Source organism: Nilaparvata lugens, chromosome 2, assembly GCF_014356525.2.
Source record: "Nilaparvata lugens isolate BPH chromosome 2, ASM1435652v1, whole genome shotgun sequence".
Classification (NCBI taxonomy): domain Eukaryota; kingdom Metazoa; phylum Arthropoda; class Insecta; order Hemiptera; family Delphacidae; genus Nilaparvata; species Nilaparvata lugens.
Genome location: NC_052505.1, coordinates 13,869,299 through 13,894,974, shown reverse-complemented (window position 1 = coordinate 13,894,974; position 25,676 = coordinate 13,869,299). Strand labels below are relative to the sequence as shown.

The 25,676-nt window shown below is 34.2% G+C and overlaps 2 protein-coding genes across 6 annotated transcripts in view; both read left to right on the top strand.

The window, feature by feature from the left end:
* Nucleotides 1–4,773, top strand: part of LOC111056722 (scm-like with four MBT domains protein 2) — a 38,003-nt gene extending 33,230 nt beyond the window's left edge. The window contains exons 9-10 of the mRNA XM_039419994.1: nucleotides 363–1,878; nucleotides 3,409–4,773. Coding sequence (XP_039275928.1) covers nucleotides 363–1,878; nucleotides 3,409–3,571 — 1,679 coding nt within the window. The 3' untranslated portion in view covers nucleotides 3,572–4,773. The remainder of the gene's footprint in view (nucleotides 1–362; nucleotides 1,879–3,408) is intronic.
* A 3,821-nt stretch (nucleotides 4,774–8,594) lies between these two features.
* The window catches only part of LOC111056554 (neuroglian), a 77,294-nt gene continuing 60,212 nt past the window's right edge, over nucleotides 8,595–25,676 (top strand). For 3 of the 5 annotated variants that reach the window (XM_039420599.1, XM_039420602.1, XM_039420603.1), the window contains exons 1-4: nucleotides 8,595–8,749; nucleotides 12,761–12,878; nucleotides 21,846–22,091; nucleotides 25,239–25,432. In XM_039420599.1, coding sequence (XP_039276533.1) covers nucleotides 12,782–12,878; nucleotides 21,846–22,091; nucleotides 25,239–25,432 — 537 coding nt within the window. In that variant the 5' untranslated portion in view covers nucleotides 8,595–8,749; nucleotides 12,761–12,781. Of the gene's footprint in view, nucleotides 8,750–8,804; nucleotides 8,960–9,067; nucleotides 9,361–12,760; nucleotides 12,879–21,845; nucleotides 22,092–25,238; nucleotides 25,433–25,676 lie in introns of those variants that run through there. The other 2 variants (XM_039420601.1, XM_039420600.1) reach the window with 2 other exon arrangements.

Sequence of the window (25,676 nt, the reverse complement as noted above, 5' to 3'; positions counted from 1 at the left end):
ACCTTCAGCACTACATAGCAATGTATCTACTCATAAATGTATTTTATCTATAATTATTTATTATTTTACAAGGAAGCACTAACCAGAAGAGAAAAACTAAGGATACTACTTGTACTATTTCTCCTCTAAATATAAAGTATAAATTTGTAGTGTTGTCCCGGTTGACGTGACTGATTCAATCTGTTGAAGTGTTCAAAATGACTAGTTTCTTGTTAATTATTAATCAATAAATCATGTCCATTGCTAGCGCTGAATACCCTCAAAATTCTACTGTATATTCAAATGACTGACTAAATTGAATTATGTAATTGACTCATCAAGTTTTAGTACCCATAAATTATTATGTTGGTATGTTGTTACAGGCTGGGCCAAAAAGAACAGTCTGGAAATCACGCTGCCTACAGGGTGGGACGAAAACAACGACGAGGAAGACTTCAACTGGGACAAGTACCTGGCGAAAACCAATTCGACAGCGGCCGAGTTCACACGAGTCTCCTCCACAATCAAACCCCCCGACGAATGCTTCGAGGTTGACACAAAACTGGAGGCAGTGGACCCCGAGAACCACAACCACATCTGTGTGGCGACCATAACCACCATCATCGACGACCTTCTCTGGATCACATTGGACTCGAAACCGAATTCTGCGAAAGTAATCTACCACACAGTCTCCCACGATTTGTTCCCTGTAGCCTGGTGCGATTCCAACAATTTCCCGCTCAAATATCCGTTGAACTTTAGTTGTAGTCAAACGTCGGTTCCCAAGTCGCAAGGTAGCGATGACGGCAGTATGACTTCCTCCAAATACAACAATAAAATGCTTGCCGCTGTTGAAAGCAAGGGCAGTTGTTGGTGTCCTGAGATATTCTTCAACCACAAGTGTTTTTCGGGTCCGTTTTTGAGTAAGGGAAAACTGGCTCAACTGCCCAAATCCGTTGGACCCGGTCCTGTCACTTTAGTTATGAAGGAAGTGTTGTCGATGTTGATATCGATCGCCTACATTTCGAGTCGAGTTTTGAGGGAGCTGCAGTGCAAATCGAAACCTAAACCCGGCATGCATCTGGAGGTGTTGAAAGCCAAATACAAATCCAACGCGTATAGAGCTAATGTGGAGATAATTACCAGCGCAGACAAAATCGACGAGTTTTGCAGGGAGATTTGTCACAAACTACAAGTGTGTCCGTACTTGTTTGGGAAAGTGTCAGTGGGGGAGAAATCCTGCCCGGAAAAGTGTAACACTCTATCGAAAACTAGGTTCCTCGCCAAGATGAGGAATAACAGTAACAATAACGAGTTTTCCCCGAGATTGGTGAAGGAAAATCTGTATGACAAGGGTAACGTAACGCGGAAAAAACGCACGCTGGAAAGAGACTACTTGTCCGGGTTTGGCCAGATGGGAAACAACAGTGAAACGCTCACTGAGAAACGCACACGCTATGAAACGAGGGGGGTGAAGTTGCCGAATTTCGGGCTCAAAAAGCAGGGATTTGTTGGTGGCGGTGGTTATAAGAAAGAATCTTCAGCTAGTGAGACGTCTAGTATAGCGAGTCTACCAAGCGAGCTCATAACTAACAAATCGTCGAAGAAATCGAAATCCTCCAAAGGGACGGACGATTATGAGACGAATATCGACCTTCCCCCACCCCTGCGCTTGGATTCCAACCCCCTCCAGTGGACGGTGGAAGATGTGTACGACTATCTGAAAGGAACGGACGACTGTGATGTGTTGGCAAACCTGTTAAAAGAGGAGGAGTTTGATGGGAAGTCGTTTATGTTGCTGAACCTGCCGTCGTGTCTGGAAAGCCTCAAGTTGAACTTTGACACGGCCATCAGTCTGTGTCGTCACATCGAGGAAGTCAAGTACACCTTCTTTTGTAGGTGGGTACATTCTTGTGCTGCTATCGGTATTAGTTTATTAGCTGTAGCCTATAATAGACTAATTTAATAAGTGACTATTGTAAGGCTGGCCACTAACCGTAGAACATGTATGTTAAACATGCATGATATACGGTCCTCATTCATTTTTGTGTCGTGATCACAGCGAAACGCTTCTAGCAAAATTTTTTGAGATTAGGTTTTTGTATCACCGATTTTTTGTTGCTATTTTTTCTTCGCTGCTCTATTTAATGTTAAATTATTTTTCTATGATTATTTTTTTTTTATTTTCCTGTGGTTGATTTATTGTTATTGGTTATTTTATTTTAGAAGCCTCTTGCTGATGATGAACATGCATATGCATGTTCTACCGTTAATGGCCACCCTAAAGGTTGGTCAGCTCCAAAAAGTAGAGTGAAAGGTAGACTGTAAAAGAAAGCGGAGACATTTAGAAAAATTATTATAATTTATAAACATATACACGCATTATTTATAATGTTTGTTTTGAAATATGATGATGTCTGCTGGTTGGTTCAATTGCTATAGACGAAATAAAACTGCACATGATTTGAACACTCACAGCTACCTTCTCTGGTACACTTTACCTTCGCCCTACGCTGATAAGAGGCGTTTACTTGAATTCAAGTTTTGTGTGAAATGTATGTATTTTGCAAACACGTTAAGTTCATAGGAACAGAAACTTGAATCCACTATACCAATGTAAACCCTTCTTCAAGTTTTGTAGGTGTTGAATATATTTGACTTTTGAATTCAACTTGAATCTTGAAGGTACAATCCAACCTCTAATGGGAAATTCAATTGAATTTAATAAATTGCGACACAACCCCAAGGCTCAACTCACACTCACGCGTCTCTATTCAAGAAGAGACTGCGACTCTAGTCTCTTCTCGTCGCAGCATTTGTTTTCAAATGGTGACACTCAGACCAGTCGATTATTCTAGTCTTCGCAACCTCACGACTGTGAGACTGAGTCAAGCGTGACTGACTCGACATGTTGGTCGAGCCTCGACTTGAATTGCGTAGTACCGTGCATTTTTAATGAAAGTGAGGTTATGTTTCATGAAAGTGATGTTTTATCATTTTAGATAAGATAATACATTCATTATAATTATTATAAAATTCGTTACATGCTAATTAGTGACGAATTAGATCTTATATTTTTAATAAAGTATGGTTAGAAAATAGAGTAGCATGGAACTGAAGTAGTGACAATGAGCAAGAAAGTCGTAAGGTCGAGCGACTGGAGTATCCTCGACTGGAGTCGTACAATTCGAGTCGAGGTAGTGTGAGTTGAGCCTAAATGAGATAAAATTAAAAATGAGATAAAAACGATTGTGAGTCAAGTTTGTTCTTCATAATCGTTCATAAATACTGCCCTAGTTGGTATTCAACTCTTTCCCTGGTTATATCTAGATGTTTCAGCAATAATTCATAATGTACATGTTGATGACTACTGCCCTGAACTAGTAAATAAATTCCTAAATAATTGAATGTGTTTTTTGTTGTTTGCAGAGAGATTTACAGGCGCAGAGTGGTGAAGAAACCTGCCCGACACCCCTCCCCTGAGACTGAAGTGAAAAAGAAAGTGGGCAACAAATGGTCGGAAGAGAGAAAGAAGAAGTTCAGCGACAAGATGAAAATATCGTGGATGAACCGAAAACGACTTCGGGAATAGAGGCAATCGTAAATCTGTATATTTTTCTGGTTTAGACCTACAATCATTGTTAGTTTAGACCTACAGTGTTAGTGTTATTTTTGGTATGTATGTAATGCTCACAGATTCAAGTTAACCTATCTACAAAATATTAAAAACGATAATACGATTCACTTCAAGGCTCAACTCACACTTACGCGACTCAGGTCGAGAAGAGACTCGACTCTAGTCGAGAGCGTGTGTTTTCAAATGTGACGTCGCGGAGACTAGAATCGACTGGTCTGAGTGTCACCATTTGGAAACACAAACTCTCGACTAGAGTCGAGTCTCTTCTCGACCTGAGTCGAGTAAGAGTGAATTGAGCCCAATTGTTACCATTTCTTATAAATAGCATCATTGTATGCTTTCCATTCATCCAATGTTGACAATTTGAAATGAATATCACTTTAGAAATTATACTAATCTATAGTAAGATTTTCTTCAAACTGTCCCTTGAATTATTGGAAGCTTTGATGTTATTTATAAGGTATACTAACAGTTTAAAGTATATCATTATAGAAGTAAGCATAATATGTCTATCTGTCAGAATAATTGGACTTGGCTAGTTGACACTTTTTGTTGATGATATATTGGTGTGCTTGTGCTCAAATACTATTTATCAAGACATCAGTAACGTTTCTCATATTTTGACACTTTTGAATTCTATTCGAAATGAGAGTATGTACAGACCTAATGTTCTGTAGCAATTGAATTCATTTCGATAAGAATGAAAAACCAATTATTTCATACATGCAGCATTTTACCTTTATTGTTGAATTATATTTCCTTATTGATAGTTTTTGAACTTCAAGTATTACAATTCTATCAATCACTTTATTAGGTGCCGTATTATTTGTTACATTATCATAGTAAATATTTTTAGTAATATCCTGATATATTAATTTCTAATATCTGTTCAATAATTTAACTATATATTATGTAAGTTTTAACTTTTGGGGTAGTTTTTGTTGGACAGTTTATTACTATCATTTATTAAAACATTAATCCAATGCATGCTCCATGGGGAAATTTGGGGATATCCTGATATTCAGTATAAGAATCACTTAGAGCCGGTTTCCGAGCTCGGGATTTAGCTAAGTTCTAGACTTTAAACAGCTGAAGTCAGAAAATTCGCTTCCCAAAACGGGGCGTAGTCGCAGTTTTCATAACAGTAGTCGCAGTTTTTATTTTCTCTTTTCTTATTGGAAACGTTTCTCCTTGACGAAATCAAACATTTCTAAATAATTCAAAATAGCTGAAACTTTACACTATTTTCTCTTTATTTTATTTTCTGTTTAATTTTCTAGTTTTTCGAAATTTAATTCAAACGTGACTATGACAATGACTGCGACTACGCCCCATCTCGGAAAGCCAATTTTCTAACTCCAGCTGTTTAAAGTCTAGAACTTAGCCAAATCCCGAGCTCGGAAACCGGCCCTTACTGTACTTTATAACAGTTATTGTTGTAACTTTTATACATCAATTTATCTAATGCATGCAAGAATTGGAAAATGTTTGTATAATCCAAGGCAATTTTTATTAAAAACTAGTTTGATATTGATATTTATACTATGTTTCAATTCCAACACTGATATTGTATTGAATATTCAGGAGAATCTGTTTTTTTTTTTTTTTTGGTAACATTTTGATAATGTTTTTCATGGATGAGTGTTGATTACTTTATATTTAATTGTGAAAGGAAAAATGTTATCACTGCTTGTATGATTTTGCGTTTAAGTAGAGGAAGAACCTCAGAATAACAATAGATTTCTCACAGTCAATCATTCAATTATTTTACAGATTTTCTGTTTTTATCACTGTATATCACGATAATAATAACAAGAAAGCGTAATTATACAATTTATCGTATGTGGCAATATATTATTTGTATGGAATAGCATCACGATGAGTAAATGAGTTGAATCTAACTAGTCAACTGTATTGAACACTTCTTGTGTCGTAATGTATTATTAATTATTGTAAAATTTGTATCTTAAACAATTAGTCTGTTAGTTGATTTTTCTGATTTGATATTTCCAAACATACGTTAAATATCAAACTATTATATGACTGTGTTTTATATAGGCCTACTACTCAAGAAAAATGTGATTTCAATCTTAATAATTCAAGTAAAGCCTTGATTTGCAATAAAGTTCTGCTCTGGTGAGAAGAAATAGATTAGCATTGGTTCATATGGGACTGTTTACATATCGGCAGACGGCAAATAATTTGCAAACACTCATAAGAATCAATAGTTTTCTTAGTGCAGTAGGTATAGTTTTTCTGCTCAAAAATAGTGGAAATGATTTGGAAAGCATGGTTCAACTGCGGGATAAATGAGCTCCAATTTGTTCGATATTGTTTCAAATCTTCAAAATACTGCATTAATATTGGTAATAGCTATGATGCCAAAAGGTTTCAATAAATTTTTAATGAATAATAATACATTTTATTATTTTAGATGAAAATGTATCATTGGTGCTAATTTTGCTTTAACTACGTACTGGTGTTAGTGATTCAACTACTAAGTCGAATTAATTATTTTTTTATCATCGTTGATAAGAAAATTCACCTAAAACAATTTTATCAATTGTGTCCTACATTTTTAAATCTTAAAAATTTGAAATAATTGAGAGTAGAAACTTGAGAAATAATTCAGAGTAAAATTTTCTTTGTTGTTATTGGCATTACTGTACTTATTATTCTCTTCCAACTTACTTCTTATTGCATGATCAATTTAAACTTGAAAGTTTAAATAAGTACCTCAGGCCTAAGGTAAATTTTCTTCCAAAGAGAAGTTGATAACTTATTAAGATTATCATATTTTTTTGTATTCTATATTTTAATGCAAATATCGGTACCTACCTATAGACACAAAATTTGAATCATCGACTCAAATTATTGATAATTTATTTTCAATTATATTCCCTGTCTTGTTGGATTTTTTTCATTTTACACTACGGTATTTAGTTTATTAGTCTAAATTTGATTCATCATTTTCATTTTTAAGATTATTACAATATGGTAAGGTATTTTGATTTAAAAAATTTACTTACTGCTCATCTATTACATATAGTTTATTGTTTGTTGTTAATAAAAAATACCAGCTCATTATTTTGTTGACTAATTTAATCAGCTAAAAATTACCTTTCACTTTCTATAAGTTACTGCAACATTATTTTTGTATTTTATTACCTTTTTCTTTATTCACTCTTCTTTTTAGGGCAATTGTTTGTATTAAAATACAATAAAAAACTGTATTTTTGTATTAAAATCACAATAAAATTATCTAGTACCCTTATTTTATTGCAACACTAGGTACTATAGTGAGGTCCACGTTATAATGACAGTATTCGATTAACTTTGATGTTGCTAACCTTGTCTATCATTCGACAAAGCAGGTATTACTATCCTTTTCTAGCTCCGCAACAATGCCAAATATGTTTTTGGCAATGTAGAAATATAATTGAATAATGCAGAGAATAGGCAACGCTATTCTTCTATCTTTATCCACTGCCATTATAAAGTGGACCGTACTATAGGTTCAACTCTTCAACTGTTATTTTACACTTGAAAATAGTTTTCTTGAAGAGTTGAAACAAGTAGGCAACTAAGGTGGTGCCATGAATAAAGGGTATTACTAGATGGTTTTCGACCTAATTCTGATTTACTAAACTCTATAAAGAAGCTTACTCCGATTTAATTGTAGGAGGGGGGTTTGAGTGATGAAGGGGGGTTCAAAATCGAATCTTGGGGGAGGTCTACATTTTGTTGTGTCTCCAATTTAAGGGAGAGTAGCAACGCTGAATATTTTCCAATCTCAAGGGGGTACGTCCATGGGCTTGAAGGAGCACCCCCTGCTGGTTGTAGGGTATCTATTATCATCCTATTATATTAAGCGAGCAATTTCTGTATTTTTATATCTGGTTATTTATGTTCAACGGATCTCGAAACGGCTTTAACGATTTTCACGAAATTTGGAACAAAGTAGGTTTATGATATAAAAATTCGATTGCACTAGGTCTCATCCTTGGGAAATGGGAAAACTCGCTGAACCACATTAAAAGGATAATAATTCATCCTTGGCTGAAACAGCTGAGACTTTCGTCGTCTGTGGATAGTAAAAAAGTGAGAAACATATGTGAAAAATCAAAATATCGCATCCCAGAAATTCATAAAATGATGTATAGCCAGCTGTGAAATATAAACACGATCATTTTAGAGAATTGTGTTCTGTTTATTGTTTCTGCCCCGATATTATCAAATTATTTCTGCATCCATGACCAGTTAACTGGATAGTTGAACTGATGTCGTCACAAAGTATTTATAACTTATACTTTTCACCAAATTTATTTTTAAAGAAAAATCTGTCCCAATATAGAACAATAGGCTAACAAGCACATCTAGTCTAGTAAGATGAACAAATTAAATTGGGAATACAGCAATTTTATTCCTAGGAAACTTGGATACCGTGTATTGAAAAATTTTGTGGAAATCAAGTTAAGTTTTCACTTTTCATAAGTGAACACACTGAATGATGGAGAGGAAAAGATACTGTAACCGTACTTTGGCATAGGAATACCATTATTATGACTACCTTGCTGTGGGCTATTAACTTTTATAGTACCTACTGTCAATATTTTATTATCATACGGTAATCATCTCATCATCCTGTGATGCTCATAGAATTGGAACGTTGTTCTTATCCATGCTTGAAGCTTGAATATAAAATTTTAAGTGGACATTACTTCTCAGAACTATCAACAGTGAGTTCTTAAAAACATTCTCTCACTTCTATTAATAAATTCTTCATAAAAGTCACTATAAATCAATGCTTTCTTGCAAATATATAAATGCAATACACATTCAGAAATTCAAACTTATTTGATTATAGGCGGGACTATTAGCACTTCAACTTGATATCTCTATTCAAGTTTAAAACCCTTACAAACCAAAAAATATTAACAATAAATAAAATTGAGATTTTTTTATTGTTTAAACTACAAATAGTGATTTGAAAATTATAAGTTGTAAGTTTTTATTAGGATAATAAATTGTACCTTGACTCAAGCAGTAGGTCACGTGACATCAATGAAATGTTTTCATAAAATGTTGATTTTGTTATTAGGGCGGTTTCGTGTGTTGTAGAACATTGTCCGGGTGAGTTTTATTTAGTTTATTTCCATTATATCAACTCAAATTATGTAGTAATAAACTTATTGTGTCTAGTATTATTTATAATTGCTGTACAACCTTCCCTCTGAAAAATCAATATACTGTTTTTCTTGCTTGCTTGACGGTTAGTGCCTATAGGATGAGCAACGAAGCCTGCGTAGTGAATTTTATTGTTTTGTGGAATATATTCAAAAGGTTAGATTAATATGGATATTAATTAGCTTCTTTTAGTCATATTTTGGATGTTATCTCTGTTCGAGCATAATAATTATAAAGTTTATTGTGAATTCATTTCGTTGAGCCCGTAATTAGTCATCCATATAGGCGTTGGTTGTTGAGTGACGATCAGTATAACTCTTGGAATTGATAACCACTTGTCAAACCAATGAGCTCATTCGTAATTCTTCAGCGTGTGTGTCATTAACATTGATTAATTTTAAAATTCTTGTATACACCCACGTTCTTTGCGGAAATTATTGAATGTATCAGAAATTTATTGTACAATGAGGATTGTGTTGTGTACTGTACTTATGTTTGACTTTTACTAACTGTAATCAATCAGTTGTCAATTTCTGTTCTCATCCACAGTTTCTCTTGTAAGTAAAAACTTTGCTTTCAAATATAAGTAGGTAGCTTTTGATTTAAATTAGAGTATTATTCAACATAGAAGATACATAATATTTTTCAACAGTTAGGTTAGGACCTAACCTGGGCTTGGCATTCCCAAGGTTTCTACGGGTGTTAACATTATTCACTTTATCATAACTATATTGCTAAAATTAAACTTATTAAAATAATTTAAGTGTAATTATCAAGTTTCAGATGTTTAACTAAAACCATGTACTACTAATCAACTCGTTAGTTGATAAGTCAGGTAGCTGGTAATATTCTTAAATTTTATATTGGAGATAGATAAGAATTCATTTATAATTCACATTTTTTTCAAATTATAAAAAATACAATTTTTAAATAACATTTACCTGTAACTTATTTGACCGATTTTAAAAATTTTATAGGCCTATGATTGTTACCTATGTAACAAAATTTACTTAGGCTAATTACCTGCAAAAAATCTGTTTTATCTTTTACATTAATCATTTAAAAGTATAAATACGGCAAGGGAAAAGATTCTATTGTAAAGTTGTGTTGAATCAACTTATATTTCGAATAAACCAAAATACATTTTAAATGAAATAAAACGTATTACTCACATGAATATCATTATAAACTTTAAAAATAACATTGCTTGGTTTATTTTGTAATTTTAACCGTGATTAATTTCACTAGAACCAATCAGAGAAGGCCTTTTTGTCGGCTTCTCTGATTGGTTCTCGTGGGATTTATCACAGTTGAAATTTAGCCGGATTTTGTGCAACCGGCACTTAATTTTGCACTGAGTGACTGTATTGGTTTTGTATTTTCAAAAAGCATTTCCATTTTATTCATAGTGAATAAGCCTAAAATGATTATATTTCTTGGTAGGCCTATTATAAATTAATTATGAAGCTACCATAAATAACAAAGACAAATGATTTTTGTAGCGACAGGGATTACATTTATAATTAAGAATGCACTTTTATTTCTTAATGACTCGGTATTATTCTATAAATGAGGTACTATAGTAAGGTTAAAGTTATAATGGCAGTGGAGAAAAAAAGGAGGTCAACGTTGCCTATTCTCTGCCTTGTTACTGTCTTCTATAGAGATTAGCTGATCCCGTTGTATCTAACATAATATTAACTTTCCATTCTTGTTTAAAATAATTATATTTTATTCCTCAAGGAAATATTATTTTCAATGTTGATATAATAATTTTTTTATAATAAATTGAGATTCAATATTTTGTTTATTAATTATATTTCTACATTGTTGGAAAACAATCTGCGAAGCTAGAAAAGGATAACGCTGAAAGGATAATTTGCTTTATCAGATGATAGACAAATATATCAATACCAATTTTAATCAAATACTGCTATTATAACGGGAACCTCACTATAGAAGATATCAAATATAGTTAACTATTCTTATGAACTATTAAACCAATGGGTAAAATATTTTCACCCATTTCCATTAATTCTGCCGTTTATATTCCAAAAATTGAGTTGAATCTGATCTTTTTAGCCTTTTTTAAATAGTGTTGAAATTTATAAAGATTAATTTTCACATAATAATTATCGCTAAGAAAAGTAGAAATGGTTAGTAGGTTATGTAGTAAATGAAAAAAATTGAACAAGAATAAAAAACAAATTGCTTCAAGAAAACAGAAATAACACAACTTAATCACTATTATTTCAATGCTTGGACGACCTTCTCTAATGGAGGGAAGTAGACAATTTGTCACACTTACATACCGGGAGCTTTATGAAGTAAAATTTACTCGAAACCATAATCACTGAACTGCAATATCACAAGTTATTAAAAATCTACTCAACAATATTGATATTGTTGATTATATTATTGATGATAACGAGCAGTTTTTTATAGTAAGATTCACTTTGAACGGTCAGCATTGGTTAAATGGAAAGCGTTGGTCTTTTTATATAAGTAATGCTGACAGTTTGAAGTGATTCCTCTTATAACATTTATAACAGAAGGAATAAACTTAGATTAGTAATCCCCATCATAATGCGCTATAAAGTGATTTCATCATACTTATAATATTATACAACAGAAAGAATTAAATTAGACTAGTCATCCCCATCATAATGCGCTATAAAGTGATCTTACCATACTTATACAACAGAAGGAATAGAATTAGACCAGTAATCCCCATCATAATGTGCATAGTATGAGAAATATTGATTTTTCTGAGGGGTTTTCCAAGACCCTATTTCCGCCCCAAAAATAGAAGCAAGCTTTTGTATGGCTTTGTTTGTCTTCATAACGTTATTGCAGTATTCTGGGTCTCTAATATTTCTATTTCCATTTTATCCTCTTCATTCTTGAATTTTGGATTCCATCATTACTAGCACTCACAATTACATAATTTGAAATCCAGCTAAGACAAAAATATAGTGGATTCACTTGGAAATTTTTTAGCATTCCCTATTAAATTAATAGAATTAATGCTTCAAATTCAACTGATTCTGACAGTCTATGTGAATAGACTCTGAATAGCCTCATAATAGCCTCTGAATACAATAATTTAGATCGGCTAAATTCTAATATCACTTTTCTTATAAATATATATGTTGAGAACAGTAGTGTACGTTTATAAAATTCGTTGTGAAACCTCAATAACCTAAGGGTAACCGTCTACTGGAACCGTATTCAACCGATCCGTTCGGCCGTTGGATCGGACGAATCTGCCGGCCGTTAATTCGGCCAAATATGGTCGTCTATTGGAACCGTTTACGTCAGTCTAGTTGCCAATATTATAGAATTAACTACTATCATAGCCCCCAACATTTTCATAAACAATGATTATATTGCGATTTTGAAAATTGAATAAACAAATATCCACTAAATTAGCTATTCATTAAAATAATCTTACCTTCAACAAATATCCACTAAATTAGTTATTCATTATGAAGCAATCTTTGTTCACAGATTCCTTTAAACATCACGACGATGATATATTTTGTCTCGCATATCCCACAATGGAACATGCTCTTGAACTAAACTTATCAAGTTTTCATTATGAGCCGGAAAATCCCATTCAATTCGGATCGAAAAATTGATCGGCCGGAGACGGCCGTGCATGGCCGTATGAACCTGTTGCAATGGACGAGCATCTATTCCTTTCTTTGTTGGGGAATCGTTCTGTCGCGTTCGGTAGTTTTCGGCCGATGCTAGTTCGGACGAAATCGGTTCTAGTGGACGGCCCACCTAACAGTCTTATCATTAGTTTATTTTCGTTTCAGAGTGCAAAACTGAAATTGCATTCCTTATTACATTTTCAATAATATTTGAAAAATATTTTATCAAATCAATATCATTTTCAGGCTAAGTTGAGTAGCTGTGTTTTTTTTTCTAATTTGCTTAATTATATTTCAGATGTTGTAACCTGTACTGTTGATGGCTAATCTTAGGATTAGAAAAATGTGTTCCACAAAACAAATGCTAGCAAGCTTATTGCTGGCTTTGTCTGCTATTCTCCAAGTAAATGCTATTGGTAAGTAACCGTATCCATTTTTAACATATATCATAATTTATTCTTTCATCTATTCTGTTAATTATTACTCATTCTTGTTTTTTTTTTGCTACAGTATTTAATCTGAATATGTAATTAATTGATGAACCTCTGTAGATACATTAGCATGACAAAAACAAGTTCTATAGATCAATTTATGCCTATTTATTAGCTTTAATAATTTCTTATTATTAATTCAATAGCAACGAGAAAAAATCATTCTACTTTGTTAATAATATTCTTATAAATACCGGTACAGTAGCATGAAGTGAATTGATTCTACTACATTGGATTACAAGTGAATGAATAATCAATTATCAGTATTTGATACAGTAATTTATTGTAAGGAATTTTTACATTATCATATCATATTTATATATTAATTTATCAATATATTTACAAATCATCATATAGATATGACTGAGCAAGAGCAACAGGCCTAGCCCAAAACTAATCTACTCTAAATTTGATAAATAGTAAAATTTCTAAAACATAGGCTACCTCACTTTCAATAATTTAAGTCCCTATATCTCTATTTTATTCTTTATTCTTTATTGATTCATACAAGTGTATAATCAAAAATGATAGGGAGAGAAAAAATAAGGTAAACTTGTGCTATTCCTCTCCCAAATTTAGATAAGGTTACACAGTTCGTAATAGGTTAGGTCTTGTAGTTGTTCAATTCACAAAATTTTTAGTTCTTAATTATTTTCACAAAGTAGATTTTTAAATTTAGATGCTCAAAATCCAAACATAGAAGAAAAATGTCACATTATTATCACCAAAATAGGAAATATTCACTTATTAAAAAAATAATTTTGAAGGACCAAAAAAACTTTATAAGCACAGTCCTATGTAGGTAAATAGTTATTTGTGCAACTAGTGCGCAAAGTGACAGTTTGCTGCACCGAAAGAAACGTTTACGCCCGAGCCATAGGCGAGGGCGGAATAGTTTCTTGAGTGCAGCAGAGGAACTTTGCGCACGTATTTCACATTAAGTTTTTCCTACAGTTACCATTGAATATGAAAAGTGGGTAATTATGGGTAAAATTGCCTGAAATCCATCAAATAACTTAGTAGTGTTTGAATGGCGAGGCGGCTGTGTGGTGTGTGCTGTGGTGGCACTGTGCTGTTGCTGTCCTCGTTATAATATCTAATACTAATAATTAGCGCGTTGTGCTTCGTTGCACCTCTGCTCACTATAGCAGCCCAGTCACTGTTACCAACTTCATTTTGATTTTGCTGCACTGTTGCTCCATATAACCTACTAAGTATTTTTCGTTGCCATGTTGCAAATCTGGAGTGCAGAAAAATTTTTCCCGCACTAGAGCGGAAAAGTGATTCTTTGCGTTCTGTAATCAGTGCAGCAATGGCCACTTTTCAACGTAACTGTAGGAAAAGTGTAATTACAGCATAGGAGCTTATAAAGAAATCAGTAAATCAATTAATGATTGTAATAATACCGTAATATTATGATGATATTAATAATCCTTAGTGCCGGTTGCACAAAATCCGGTTAAATTTTAAGCGTGATAAATTCCACGAGAACCAATCAGAGAAGCCGTCTTTTCAAGAAACCTTCTCTGATTGGTTCTCGTGGAATTAATCACGGTTAAAATTTAACCGGCTTTTGTTCAACCGGGCCTTAGTAATGTAAATTCAAGTTTCAAGTTTTTATTGGGCCAGTTGAACATAGAAGTTACATAAGCTACATAGAAGTTATTATACAGAGTGTTTCAGAAGTAGTGTCGAGAATTTTAGGGTATTGTACCTGGATGCTAGGAGACTACAAATGTCATATTTGAAGTGTCCAAAACTCAGCGGTTATCCTTATAGCTGCCATTTTGTTTTTTTCACTTAAAAATTTTTATCTCAAGAACGAAATGTTGTATTGATCTGAAATTTGGCATGAATATTTATGCTATAAAGACTCAACTATAAAAAATAAAAAAAAAAATTTTCGTTGAAATTTTTCAAAATGGCGGCCATTTTAAATTTTTGATGGCGAATATCTCGAAAACCGTCCATTTTACAGAAAATTTACAAGAGACAAAAAAGTTAGAAAATTGTTTCACGATTCCAATGATACCTAATTTATTAAGATTAGTCGAAGAATAACAGAGAAATTAATTTTTTTCGTACTGCATGCATGACCACTTTTCACCATTTAAAGATCAATATTAATTTTTTTTATAATTTCATGAAAACCGTTCTTATTACAGAAATATACAAGAATAACTTTCCTCCAAATTTTATTTTACATTGGAAGATATTAATTTCACTCAAATCGGTTCACTGATACTAATGCAGCAATTGCTCAAAATGCCGTCCTTCAACTTGATTACACAGTCTGCACCTTTCAATCATGGACCGTCGAACTGCTATAAAAGCATTTTCATCATCTTGAATGGCACCTGCTGCAGCAACCACTCTTGCCACAAGGTCTTCTTCGTTTTCTACTGGCGTGCTGTAAACAAGGTCTTTCATATGGCCCCAGAAGAAAAAATCTAAAGGGTTGAGGTCAGGTGAACGTGCGGGCCACGGTACTGGTCCACCCCGCCCAATCCACCGCTGACGATAGGTCATGTTCAGAAAGTCCGTAACAACATTTCCGAAATGAGCAGGGGCACCATCATGTTGAAACCAAATATTATATCTGTTTGCAAGAGGCACATCTTCCAAAAGTTCTGGTAGTATGTCTCTTAGAAAAGTAATGTACGTGGGAGAATTCAGACGATTAGGAAGAATGTATGGTCCAATCACGCGATTACCTAAGATACCCGTCCAAACATTCAGCGAAAATCTATGCTGATAACCACGCACTTTGACCTCATGAGGATTGTCTAAGGCCCAGACGTGACTGTTGCGAGAGTTGAAGATTCCTTCTCTTGTAAGCTGGACTCATCGGTAAATAACACATTTTCTAGAAAATTTGGTTGGATAATGTCTTGCTGAAGAAACCAACGGGCACAGTTTACTCTTGGCTCATAGTCGCGTTCAACCAATGAGTGAACTTTTTGAAAGCGGAAGGGTGAAGTATTTCCTTGTTTAGTACACGCCACACAGAAGAAGCACTTGAATTGATTTGCTTTGCAACTGCTCTCGTACTCGTTCTAGGATTGAAATCGAATTTCTGCAATACTTCCTCTTCAAAAGCAACATTTCGAACTGCTCGAGGCCTACCAGCAATTACCCTGTTCCGTTCAAATGAACCAACTTCTCTCAGCCGATTGTGAGTTCTTGTGAACACCTTGTCGGAAGGGAGACGGCGGTTTGGAAATGCAGCTGCATACATTCTTCTTGCTTCGGTCGCATTGCCAAGAGCTGCTCCATACATGAAGTGAATATCGGTGTACTCCAGCGAACTAATTCCATTACAATAATTAAATATTGTGTAGAAGCAACGTAAGAAAATATTGAAACTGGAAATTTAAGATAGAAATAAGACCTAGGAAACGTGAGACTAAGAAATAGGAAGCACTACATCCCTGTTCTTTACTTTTAATGAAACAACAATACTTTTACAAGACAAACATTATCATCTGAAAACCATTGTAAAATCATCTGTTTGCCCATATGGAGCCATACCGAGTTTCAAAGCTTCATCTTAAATACATCTGGAATTAAAAAATTAATATTGATCTTTAAATAATGGTGAAAAGTGGTCATGCATGCAGTACGAAAAAAATTAATTTCTCTGTTATTCTTCAACCAATCTTAATAAAATTAGGTATCATTGGAATTGTGAAACAATTTGCTAACTTTTTTGTCTCTTGTAAATTTTCTGTAAAATGGACGGTTTTCGAGATATTCGCCATCAAAAATTTAAAATGGCCGCCATTTTGAAAAATTTCAACGAAAATTTTTTTTTTTTATTTTTTATAGTTGAGTCTTTATAGCATAAATATTCATGCCAAATTTCAGATCAATACAACATTTCGTTCTTGAGATAAAAATTTTTAAGTGAAAAAAACAAAATGGCAGCTATAAGGATAACCGCTGAGTTTTGGACACTTCAAATATGACATTTGTAGTCTCCTAGCATCCAGGTACAATACCCTAAAATTCTCGACACTACTTCTGAAACACCCTGTATAGCCAAGTCACAATTCACATTGAAGAAATATACAATAAATTGCACAGGTACAACAAATACAATACAAAATAATAAATAAAACAAATCAGTTACTTGATAATTATTTTTATCTGCTTTTTGATAAACGTAGGTCCGGTCGCACGTACGTTATTGAAATTTAACCGTCGTAAAGTGATGCAATTTCATTTCTGTTTAATGGTTTTCCTGGTATCAGGTGACGCCATTGTCATTTTATGGCGGTTGAATTCAATAGAGACTTTTATGAGCAACCGGGAAGAATAAATTCTTCTATGGTGAGATTGTGAGAATCACTGTCAACTGTCAACATTCCTTGTAAGTAACATTAATGATTGGCCCATTAAACCAACGCTCATATTTTGAAAATAATCTCAATACCGTAAATTTTATTAATTTCTAAGGTAAGAATCACTTTAAACTGTCAGTATTTATTGAATGAGAAGCATTGATCCTAATCATAAGGAATGCTGACAGTGAATCTCATTGTACAACTTTATTCCCTGAATTTTTCCAATTATTTTTTAGTAGTATTTGCCAAGTTTCCAATCACGAATAGTAGGCTGAAATTAGATGTGATGAAATCATCTAGGCCCAGCTATTATAGCGCGGTAGGCGATAAATTTATTTTTAAGCGTTCTTTCGATTGTTGAGCTATTAACTGGACGTATGGACCTGTGCGCTAGATCTCAAAATAGAAGCAATTCCTACCTATACATTCTAAAGAAAAATACTTCTCTTTTAGATTTTTTTAAATGAGCAGAATTTTGATTTATGTATGTTTCAAGCACGAGTAGTAGAGAATATTGAGATATGAGAAATGTCTGTTTTCATTAATAATGTTTCAGTAACAATTTCAGTAAACAATGTCCGTTTTTATTAACATTGAGAAATTTATGTTTTCTGTGGAATAATATATATCTATTTAATAATATTACATCCGGAATTTACATTAATTTTTGTACGACAAAAATTATTTTTTTTGTATGCATTTATTGTGAATATTGATATTAGCATATATCAAATATTGACTTACAGTATTCACTTTTTTAAATGTATCAATGTTGATATTAAATAACAATAGTTCTCATGATTCGATTGATTTTATTTTTTGCAAAATAGTTGTTAGTGAATTGCGATTTTGTCATCATAGGAAAGTAACTTCTTAATAGAAGATTCTGATTTTGAAATTTCAATATGTCGAAGAATATAATCATATGTTGCTTAGAGTGTAAACTCATCTCTAATAAGGAATCAAATATTTAATAAAAGTTGGTGGAATATGTAATAAATAGCCTAGTTGGAATATCTATCAAGTTTTCAATTTATTGGTTCCTTTGGTACATTCATTTATTCTATTTCTTACGTCAACCTTCAAAATTCTCAAATAACTATTCTTGAACAAAAAATTGAGTGGTGAAGCAGGGATGTGGGATTTCATAACCTAATATTGGACATTAACTTTTTTAAGGACAACGTTTTTCCATTTTTCATAAAATAGGCTCTCAACCTGGATGTTTCAAGTACCTCAGAAAATACACCCTCCTTCAAGCATTTGTTAATGCAATAAGTGGAACTACTATGCAACCAATTATCTGTTTTAGCAAATTAAAACACTGTCTTAAAAGTAAAACTTTTAATATTGTCTCTGCTGTAACCTCCTTGAATGATCAAGAGAAATGAACTTTTCTCTTACTCCACAATTCATGGCACACTGATCCAAAAGTTCTGACACAGTTTCAAGAGGCCTCATAATATTGCTACGAATTATACATACAGACTCAAAACAGTTATTTTAAACAAAAAATTAATTACTTCATTTGTAATATTAAAGAGCATTCTTTTTGTTTACATTTTGCAACTGAGTTAATTACGCTCAGCTTTCTTATAGTTAATTAAGCTTTCTTACATCTATTTTCAGATGACTCAATACTAAAAAAGTTATATTCTCTCTTAGCCTTGTTTACAGCATTTCTATAATCTCTCCTAGCCCTCAAATAATTAACTTTCAACAGATATGTTTTGACAGTCTATATAATTCTAGAAGAAAATTAAACTCACTTTTCTCATGCTACTTGAGAAGAGTACCATATCCTATTATTCTTATGTTTTTAAGTTTTATCTGTATTAGTATTTACTTTACACTTACGCCTGGGAATGGCCTTTTCAAATATATTGATAAAAGTTTAAAAAATCTCTAATAATAAATTTGCAGAGCATTGATAATTAATGTTAATTAAACCATTACAATCCTAACTGGAGAGTGCATTCTTAAAATTAACAAGTTTTAGAGTCAGCAGGGCAGAAAGCTCTCCTATTGGCTGACTGGGTTGGCGCCTGAAAGAACTCTCAATACGGTCTGGGCTTTATTCTTGTAATCTAATTCTACATTTTCTCCTATCACTTCTTCTTCTTCAACTGCATCTTTAATACTACTACTTCCAAAGTAATTGTCTCTCTCTACCTCTTCTTAACTACTCCTTCTAAACTCTAAAGTACCTTCTTTGATTCTGAACCTGATTCCTGTTCTAATTTTCCATATGAATTATCTTTTCGGTTGATTCTTGTAGTGCCGTCACCACCAATATTATTGTACTTTTAGTAGAAATAGATTATAAAAGATTTTTGATTCTTGTTCTTCCTCCTCTTACTCTTCGTTTTCCTCTTCCTCCACCTTCTCCACCTATTCTTCTTCTTCCTCCTCCTCCTCCTCCACTTTCTCTTCCTGATCCCCATCATCATCTTCTTCTTCTCAAAGCTTCTTCTTCTCAAAGCTTCTTCTTCTTCTTCTTCTTCTTCTTCTTCTTCTTCTTCTTCTTCTTCTTCTTCTTCTTCTTCTTCTTCTTCTTCTTCTTCTTCTTCTTCTTCTTCTTCTTCTTCTTCTTCTCTCTTCTTCTTCTTCTTCTTCTTCTTCTTCTTCTTCTTCTTCTTCTTCTTCTTCGTCTTCTTCTTCTTCTTCTTCTTCTTCTCTTCTTCTTCTTCTTCTTCTCTTCTTCTTCTTTCTTCTCTTCTTCTTCTTCTTCTTCTTCTTCTTCTTCTTCTTCTTCTTCTTCTCTTCTTCTTCTTCTTCTTCTTCTCTTCTTCTTCTTCTTCTTCTTCTTCCTTCTTCTTCTTCTTCTTCTTCTTCTTCTTCTTCTTCTTCTTCTTCTTCTTCTTCTTCTTCTTCTTCTTCTTCTCTTCTTCTTCTTCTTCTTCTTCTTCTTCTTCTTCTTCTTCTTCTTCTTCTTCTTCTTCTTCTTCTTCTTCTTCTTCTTCTTCTTCTTCTTCTTCTTCTTCTTCTTCTCTTCTTCTTCTTCTTCGTTTCAAAGTTACCGGTGAAACAATTGGACAAGAATTGAAACAGAATCAGGTTTGAAAGCAATTCACTCTGGATGAGGAAGTAGTAGAGACGTAGATGGAGAAGAAATGATGTAGTATTGGAATAAAAGGAAGAAGAAGAAGGAGGTGGAGAAGAAGAAAAAGAAGAAGGAGGAGGTAGAAACCCTGATTCCTGTTCTAATTTTCCATCTGCATTATCTTTTCAATTGTAATTTTTTGTATTTTCTACTACTAGTAACTACTTCCTCTAATACTTCTTCTTCCTAGGCCTAGCGTCTCAACAACCCAAGGTGCTAGAGTGGTAGAACCCCACCGGGCTCCTTTATAAATCCATAATCCTCCATATTCTACATCCTTCCTCCTCACCAAGCCTTAATATCCTCCCACTTGTACCTTTCATATTTTCCATTTCCCTGTGAATTCTGCCCATCCGATTAATTAGCCTACATTAGTTTCATCATTTCTATGAATTTCCACTAATATGTTTCACTATGTATATTTTATTTAAATTTAGAAGTGTTATTTTTTGTTTTGTTTAATTTTATAAGTGTTTGCCGTACGTCTTGTCAGACCTGGCAATGTAAGATGAATTGAATAAATATTAAATATCTTCTTCAACTACATTCTTCTTCTATCACTTCTTATTCTAATCCTCTATCACTTATTCTACAACTGTGTATTATCCCACTACTTATTCTACTACAGTCCGGGTCCTGTAGCTTTGCCTATCGGCGGAGGGCAACTAGACTACAATACTACCCGTTAAAAAGCATAGAACATTTTGGAAATGTATCTTCCCATAAGCAACAGATGCTCTATTGTATCTTATCAAAAGCAACGTGTTGCATCCGAAAAGATACATAAGGATCTTTTTGGAGTTACAGCCTATTAGCTGGCATTCGTTCATCATGCTCTTTCCATTGTTGGTGATACGTTGCAACTCTCTCATTCATGAAGAATCTCTGTGTGATGGAAGCTTGCTCCATCTAGGGATCTAGGGACCCCGAAGTCTGATAATTTTGCAAAGCCGTGAATATTACCCTGCGAACCACACCTTCAATCAATCATTTATTTTCAAAATATACATGAAAATGTAAATGAAAATGTACATTGAAACGTCAAAACTAAACTAACTTGAAGCTAAAGAGAAAAAGTGACAGTTTGAAATTCATTTTCTTAACAGTAAACTCGCTTATATGCCTATATACCGTTTCAAAGTCACAGAGGCAAAGCTACGGGACGCCTACTGTATTAAATGAAAAAGACATTTCGGTCCGAAACCGAAACCGGTCTTTCTAAGTATCAATAAATCTGTGGTTTTTTGACAATTTCTTAGTCTTTTTCATTTAATATGAATAATTACCACAATATCAACTTCTCAACTACACAAAAAACGCCTACTGTACTTCTTAAACTAATCTCTCTTCGAAAGTTCCTAATTTGCTGTTGAACCTTACTCTTGTTCTAATAATTTCCATCTGAATTATCTTTTTGATTGTAATTTTTGTTAATGTTTGCAGTGCCGTCACCGCCGCGCATCGTGAAACAGCCGCCGACCGACGAGCTGCTGTTCCAGGTGGCGTCGCAGCAGAACGAGAACGACAAGCCGTTCATCATTGAGTGCGAGGCGGAGGGTGAGCCGGCGCCCAAGTACCGCTGGATCAAGAACGGCAAGCACTTTGATTGGCAGGCCTACGATGACCGTATCAGTCAGCAGCCGGGTCGCGGAACGCTGGTTATATCGTCGCCACGCGATGAGGATCTCGGTCAGTTTATTAACAAAAATACCTTTGTTTGCTGTTGAATAACATTGTTGCTTATGGGAGTGTTCACACGTAGGTAGAAAATAATGTTGTTTCTTAAGAGAGTGTTTAAACGTTAGCTGAAAATTGGCATCAGTCAATTGGGGTCTCGGTGAGTTCATACATACACAATCGTGCAGTAAAAGAGTAACATTGTATCTTATGGGGGTGTTCACATGTTGAATGACAATGAAGGCTAAAAATAAACTTTCTACTCGTGATATTTTTCCAAGTTTTTCGATTTGTATATCATCAAGCTATCAAAATGAAAACGTTTTCTAGGGAAAACATTTTTTTCTGATCATTACTTTTTGAGATATGAGCGACTGAAGTTTGAACTTTTGGGACAGAACATTTCAAATTCGGTACGATATAAATCCATGAGATTTGGAGGATGGATTCTTCATGGTATTGTTGATCTAGTAAAACAATAATTTTCTAAAAATATCAAATTTTGGAAAATTTATTCAATTGACCAAAAATAATTCAACTAAGAGTTATTTTTAGTAAATTGAATAACTATCTTAAAAATTGGTATTTTCAGAAATTTTTTGTTTTACTAGATCAACAATAGCATGAAGATTCTGTCCTCTAAATCTCTTGAATTTATCTCTCACCGAATTTGAAATGTTCTGTCCCAAAAATTTAAACTTTAGGCGCTCATATCTCAAAAAGTAATGATCAGAAAAAAAATGTTTTCCTTAGAAAACTTTTTCATTTTTATAGCTTGGATGATACACAAATCAAAAAACTTTAAAAAATATCACGATTAAAAAGTGTATTTTTAGCCTTTGCACGGCCTTAACATGAAAATTCTGTAGAGCTAGAGGATCGTAAGTCCATTTTTTTGACAAAATGATGTTTTTAGTGGGTCTTGTTCAGTTTTTCAAACTATAGATTCAATCAAGATAATGATGCATTATCTTCGTTGATTGTTTTGAAGATAGCCAGAGCTATTATTATTCTCTGTTCTGAATACGTTAATTTTTCCATTTGTTTCCATTATTATGTAGTGTTAGTATGCAATGGGTCTTGCATGACCTGGCAATACATTGTAATTTGTGATAAAGAATCAATAAAGAGCTGAAAAAGCGTAAGTCCAGTAAGCATTATTAAAACTGAGTCTAAACGTGAGTCTAAGATTCACAAGTGAGTGTAATGCTGATTCGAGTTACGCTCTTTTAGCCCCGGCTGGGAGTGTAATACTTCTTGGGCTCTTGTAAAATCAGCCGTTTGAGACTTACGCCCTTCTAACTCTTATGTACAGAATTGTTGCTTAAGGGAGTGTTCTGACAATAGAATGAAATAATTGCTTCTCATAGGAGTTTTCATACGTTGGATGAAAAATACAACTAAGTTATTGTCTCATGGGAGTGTTGACGCTTATTGGCTGAAGAAAGAATACTACCTTATTGTTTCTAATGGAGTGTTAATCCGTTGGCTGAGAAAAGGATAACATTGTTCCTTATGGGTGTGTTCATACGTTGGCTGAGGAAAGAATAATATTGTTTCTTATGAGAGTGTTCACGTGGTCGTTAGTCGTGAATTCTCGTCATATTGTCGCATAGGAATGAGGATCTCTGTGAGTGTACTCTCATTAAAAACATTTTTTTATAGGAGTGAGCCAATTTTTTCCTCTATTTTGTTCCTCACCAATTTCCCAGTTTGTCCCCTTTCCATTCTCATCCACCTGATTTGGAAACAAGAACGTCTCAAGTCTCTCGAGAGCATGCCGCTTGCGTGTGCTTTAACATGAAAACTCAGTGGAGCGATGAAAGTAGCCTCAAGCTTGAGAGTGTCGAATGTAATGCTTGTATTTATATTGGCGCGTACAGACTCAAGCGGTACGAACACGCGCATTTCACTTTTCATCAGCTGATGCTATGCTTATTATACTTATTATATCTGTATTTGTACAGAAATAGTAAGATACAGATATAATCAATTGACGATATAATCAATATAATAAGTTGATATAATCAACTACACAACGCGTGTTCGTGGCGCTCAAGTCTGTACGCAGCATTAGGCCGGTTACAGAGCTCGACCGACCGTCAGTGCGTATGTACCATCCTGACCGTACGCATTGATGAATCAGTTTTACACATTCAGAGCTCGACCGACCGTCAGTGCGTATGCACATTCCTGACCATACATAAGTTTTTCTGACTCACAAAATGGACGCTTTTACAGATTGTTATTGAAGCTTATTATCTTCGTAAACGAAAGATTAAAAGATGTAAATATCAAGTTCACCCGATAGTCGCCCAAAGATCATTTCATAGGGAATTTAGTACCATTATATACATACATCATTGCTTGAGGTGAAGATACATTTTCAACTACCTCAGAATGTCCATCAGAAATTTTGATGAGTTATTTCGAGCTTGTATCACCATTGGGAATACTTGCAGTCACTTTAAGCTACGGATCAAATAAATGTAGATAATATTAATAATATATGATTTTTTCAATACAACATTTAGAAATGATTGAAGAAGTGTATAGAAAAACTCTGAATTCAAATATGACACTATTAATTGAATTCTCTCATTATGCTATTCAATTCAATATCAGCTGATTGTCGGGCAGAGGTGTCAGCACATTGGTTATGTTGCGATCGGGCTACTGATCAGTACAGCTCTGAAAGCTTCTATTTGTTTCAATAGCGCGTCAGTCGACCGATGGAACGGATGCGCACGAGCTCGACCGATGATCTTCGTACGCTGTATAAAACGCATGGACCTGACCGTGCGCATGCGTGCCGTCAGTCGTGCTCTGTACGGATACATGGAATATCTATGGAAAAGACAAGCGCGACTGACGTACGCAGACGGTCGGTCGAGCTCTGTAACCGGCCTTAGGTGGAGTACATAGTGGGGTGGTATATTTTGATCCATTTAAATAAGTGCATATACATTCAATACTCAAGTTTGAAATCACCTTCGCCACTGCACTACCATATGTTTTCACCCACGGTGAACGTCTTCATTAACAGTAAGTGCACTTTAATTTCCATCTGAAAAATGTAATATATGATATTGTTTTTCAGGTTATTAATTTAATTTTTTCTGTTTTAAACATGTAATATTTGTTGTTGTGTTTATTCAGGCCAGTACCAGTGCTTCGCAGATAACGAGTGGGGTACGGCAACGTCTAACTCAGTGTTTGTTCGCAAAGCTGAGCTGAACTCGTTCAAGGAAGAGCTGCCTGTCACGCTTACTGCCAGCGAGGGAGAGCCATTCAAGCTCACCTGTCAGCCACCTGACGGATGGCCCAAGCCCAACGTGTACTGGCTCATACAGGTTAGTGTTGTGTTTCTCTTGAAACTGTCAGTGAGGGCAGGGTAGCTCAAACCCTGCGTATACTGGCTCATATAGGCATAGAGAAACAGTAGCGTAAGTAGATATCCCATGGTACAGGGAATTTATGTCGCAACTTTTACTGTTATCTCAAGCCGATTACTGTCGATTATTGTCAATTTTTACTGTTTTGTTGAGGTGAGAGTGTATGAACGGCACAATTTGAGAGACTACCAGCGTCACACAG